The following is a 3,649-nucleotide window of genomic DNA, read 5'->3' as shown; positions in this document are numbered from 1 at the left end:
ATGGTCAGAGCAGAGAGGGCTAGCTCTGACTTGGCAGGCAGAGCAGAAGAGAAGGATGACAGAGCAGAGAGGGCCAGCTCGGACTTGGCAGCCAGACCAGAGGAGAAAGATGACAGAGCAGAGAGGGCCAGCTCTGACTTGGCTGCCAGAGCAGAGGAGAAGGATGACAGAGCAGAGAGGGCCAGCTGTGACTTGGCTGCCAGAGCAGAGGAGAAGGATGACAGAGCAGAGAGGGTCAGCTCTGACTTGGCTGCCAGAGCAGAGGAGAAGGATGACAGAGCAGAGAGGGCCAGCTCTGACTTGGCAACCAGAGCAGAGAAGAAGGGCGCCAGAGCAGAAGAGAACGACAGAGTTGATAAGGCCAGAGCAGAAACTTCACAAGGCCAGAGCAGAAACTTTACTGAAGCAAGAAGATCCAGGGAGTTTTATTATTGGTATTGGTTTGGGTCGAGCTGGAGAATTCATGGGCATGTTAGACTTAGGTGCGGCAATCAATTTGATGTCGTATGCTATTTTTCAGAAATTGGGCAGGAGGGAAGAGGAGCTTAAAAGCACGAATACAAGACTTCAATTAGCTGACGGAGCAATTAGTAGCACTCGTGGTCTTTTAGAAGATGTTGAGGTCATGGTGAGAGGAATCACGGTGCTAGCAGATTTTGTGGTGCTCGAGGCAGAGCAAGGTATTATGGGAGAGAATGGGCAACTTGTTCTACTTGGTCGGCCTTTTATGGCTACCACCCAAACGCGCATTGATGTGGTGGTGGACGTCGCTAACCACCAAATAATTCCTGCGGAATTACCAAAATAAATTAGTATAATGGTAAGCAGGGTCGATCCCACAGAGAGCAGTTAAAAATCATTCAAATCCCTAAATCTATAAAAACGGTGATGCCACCACGCCTTAATTTTGAGAAGAATTAATTAAAACTAAGAATGCAACAAATCAAATAGAAATAACTCTTGAAATAAATCAATAGAAAGGTCATTCGGCTCAAATAAATCCACACTAATTTAATCTCTGATCCTCGACGCAATAATCAATTAATCCCTATTAACCAACGAGTTATAGGATACCGTGATACGCACTGACATACCCCAATTCCTACTTACTATGTCGATAGACAGCTAGATACGCTGGTCTTGTCTATTTCCCTTATTAAAATATAACCTAGCTGGATACGCCAGTCTTAGATTTAATATTCTAATAGCATTAAGGTGAAGGAACCCCATTTATATCAATTATCCTAGATACGCTAGTAATAATTAATATACCAATTAATTCCTACTACGAACATGGTAGTTTTGTCACTAATCAACCTTATTCCAATAATTACGGATTGGAGGTGCTAATTGACTATAATCCAATTAAACCTAAGTCGATCAGACTTAAATAAAATTAGAATTATCATTGAACCTAGGAATTAATCGGAATCAATAGGAATCAATTTTAAACCAATTAGGTCTCAAAGATCATTAAATTAGAGTTTCATTATTTTCGCCGAATTAAAAGTTTAGCTACTCATGCTTAAATTAAGAACAAGCAAAGAAATAAAAGTAAACATAGAACAAGAGAATAAATTAAATTGCAAAGAAAATAAAATAACCACTCTGGAATGAAAAGAGAAATCGTCTGCACTAAAAACTAAAGCAAAAGGATGAACGTAATCAAAGTAAACTAATAAGTCTAAGTCTAAAGTTTGCGGCTGCCAAGGGAAAGATGATCTCCAGGAAAAGACGAAAATTAGGGCAAGGAATTATATCTTATGAAAGACGAAAATTAAGCCCTATTTATAGACTTCAAATCCTTCTTGATCACTATGGAAGTTGCCATGCAAAGCTGGACTCTTAAAGGAAATAGAATCGTGCAAGATAAGGCAACTCTCCAGCTGTGTCGCGTGCTGCAAGTCATCTCCATTCTGGCCGAATTCGCGGCTCTCGCCAGAGGAACGGCTTCCGCTCTGGCGCACTTGTCTGCTCTGACTCCCAGTTTCTCTGGCGATTCACTTCGCTGCTTTGACATTCGGTTCCTTTGGCTTCTTGATTTCTCTGCTCTGGCTTTTCTCCCCTCTGACTAGTGACTCCTCTGCTCTGACAAGTTGACTTCGCTGCTCTGGCTTTTCTCCCCTCTGACTAGTGACTCCTCTGCTCTGACTAGTTGACTTCGCTCCTCTGGTGATTGGTTCCGCTGCTCTGGCTTGCAGCGCTGGGTTTTAGCTCTGGCGTGGGCCTTCTCGGCTCTAACACGGGGCTTCGCTTCTCTGAATCTTGATTGCTTCTCTGCTACAGAGTTAAGAGTTTAGCTAAAAACGCCATCTTTAGCCCCGAAATCTCCAAAATTGTATTCTTCCATCTAAAAACCTAAATCTCCTGCAAAGCATCAAACAAGCCATAAAACATACCAATTTCCAGAAGATTATCTTAAAATAAAGCTCATATAAACCCTTAAAATTAGAACAATTAAGCATAAATCAACCCCCCACACTTAGCCTTTTGCTTGTCCTCAAGCAAAATCCATATGAATCCTAGGAAGAGATTGATTTCAACAATGCTAATTTCCAATCCAAACATTTACAAAGTCAATTCAAGATTTTACAATCAACACACATCTCTCGATCATGCAAGTAACTCAAAGTTTAAGAAGCAACAAAAGAGTAATGCAAGTAATTCGATCAGACCCAATTCTCCGCTAGAAGTGAATTCCCTAATGTGATCGCCTTTATAATCAATATCACCATTTTTTTACACTCTTTGTGCTTAAGATTTTCGACAGTCGACAGTTGAGCCATAATTCATGAAATAAAACCATTTGGATGTAATCCAAAGTCTTTTCACGTAGTTTCCCATGCTCATAGTTAGACTAGAGGAGTAGAGACTCAGAGCTGTCACGTTTTCAGAGCCGGCCAGATGTTTCAGAGCTGGCATTTTTAGAGTTGGCAATTCGTCCAACATTTTTCACATTTCACAGATAAGATACGATCGTAGGCAATCACAATGACAACACTCCTTCTAGCATATACCGGACAAATCACGTTTTACTTACTTACAAAAGTGTTGCAACAAAACTCATAATTCTTTGCACAATCAAGAAACATATATCGAAGGTAAAACCCCCAATTGCTACCATTCATTCACATACCTGAAAGTCACATCGAAAACCATCTCTTCTTCCACCGATTCATAAAAATTCACACGAGACAAAGACCAAAACTAAGCATAGAAAGACTAATCTCGCCCAATTGAAAATATAAGCAACAAAACACCCTCCCCCCCACACTTTGAGCATGCCATGTCCTCAGGGCATAAAAGAAATAAGGAGAGTTTAGAAAACGTCCCTGATTATCGGCAATGAAAAACTGAAGCATCGTGAGAGGCGGTGAAGAGTGGAGAGTGGCAACGCTGACAGGGCAGAGTAGAGAGTGGCAGCGTTGGCAGGGCAGAGTAGAGAGTGGCAGCGCTGGCAGGGCAGAGTAGACTAAAAACATGAACACCTCCAGAATCATAGTATCCGCATAGCAACCGAACTTAGGACTACGAACAAAACACCAACTAAAAAATAAAACAAGAACAACAAAAACAAAAACTAAAAACAAACCAACGGTGGGTTGCCTCCCACCAAGCGCTAGATTTGAAAGTCGCCAGCTCGACTGTA

The 3,649-nt window shown here is 41.5% G+C and overlaps 1 protein-coding gene across 1 annotated transcript; it reads left to right on the top strand.

Annotated features, from left to right (window-relative positions):
• Nucleotides 1–2,300, top strand: LOC130994275 (protein GRIP-like). The gene is made up of 3 exons (XM_057919319.1): nucleotides 1–360; nucleotides 521–680; nucleotides 2,287–2,300. Exons 1-3 carry the CDS (start codon nucleotides 1–3, stop codon nucleotides 2,298–2,300), a joined length of 534 nt encoding a protein of 177 aa, XP_057775302.1.
• Nucleotides 2,301–3,649: the final 1,349 nt, after the last annotated feature.

Source organism: Salvia miltiorrhiza, chromosome 7, assembly GCF_028751815.1.
Source record: "Salvia miltiorrhiza cultivar Shanhuang (shh) chromosome 7, IMPLAD_Smil_shh, whole genome shotgun sequence".
NCBI lineage: Eukaryota > Viridiplantae > Streptophyta > Magnoliopsida > Lamiales > Lamiaceae > Salvia > Salvia miltiorrhiza.
The sequence above is the reverse complement of the archived record's forward strand: the minus strand, read 5'-3'. Positions and strand labels throughout refer to the sequence as shown.

Bases quoted from the DNA above. Each gene is read 5' to 3' on its own strand.
- LOC130994275 (XM_057919319.1), top strand. From the start codon at position 1: ATGGTCAGAGCAGAGAGGGCTAGCTCTGACTTGGCAGGCAGAGCAGAA. The intron at 361-520 runs GCCAGAGCAGAA...GCTATTTTTCAG, and splicing joins AGAACGACAGAGTTGATAAG to AAATTGGGCAGGAGGGAAGA.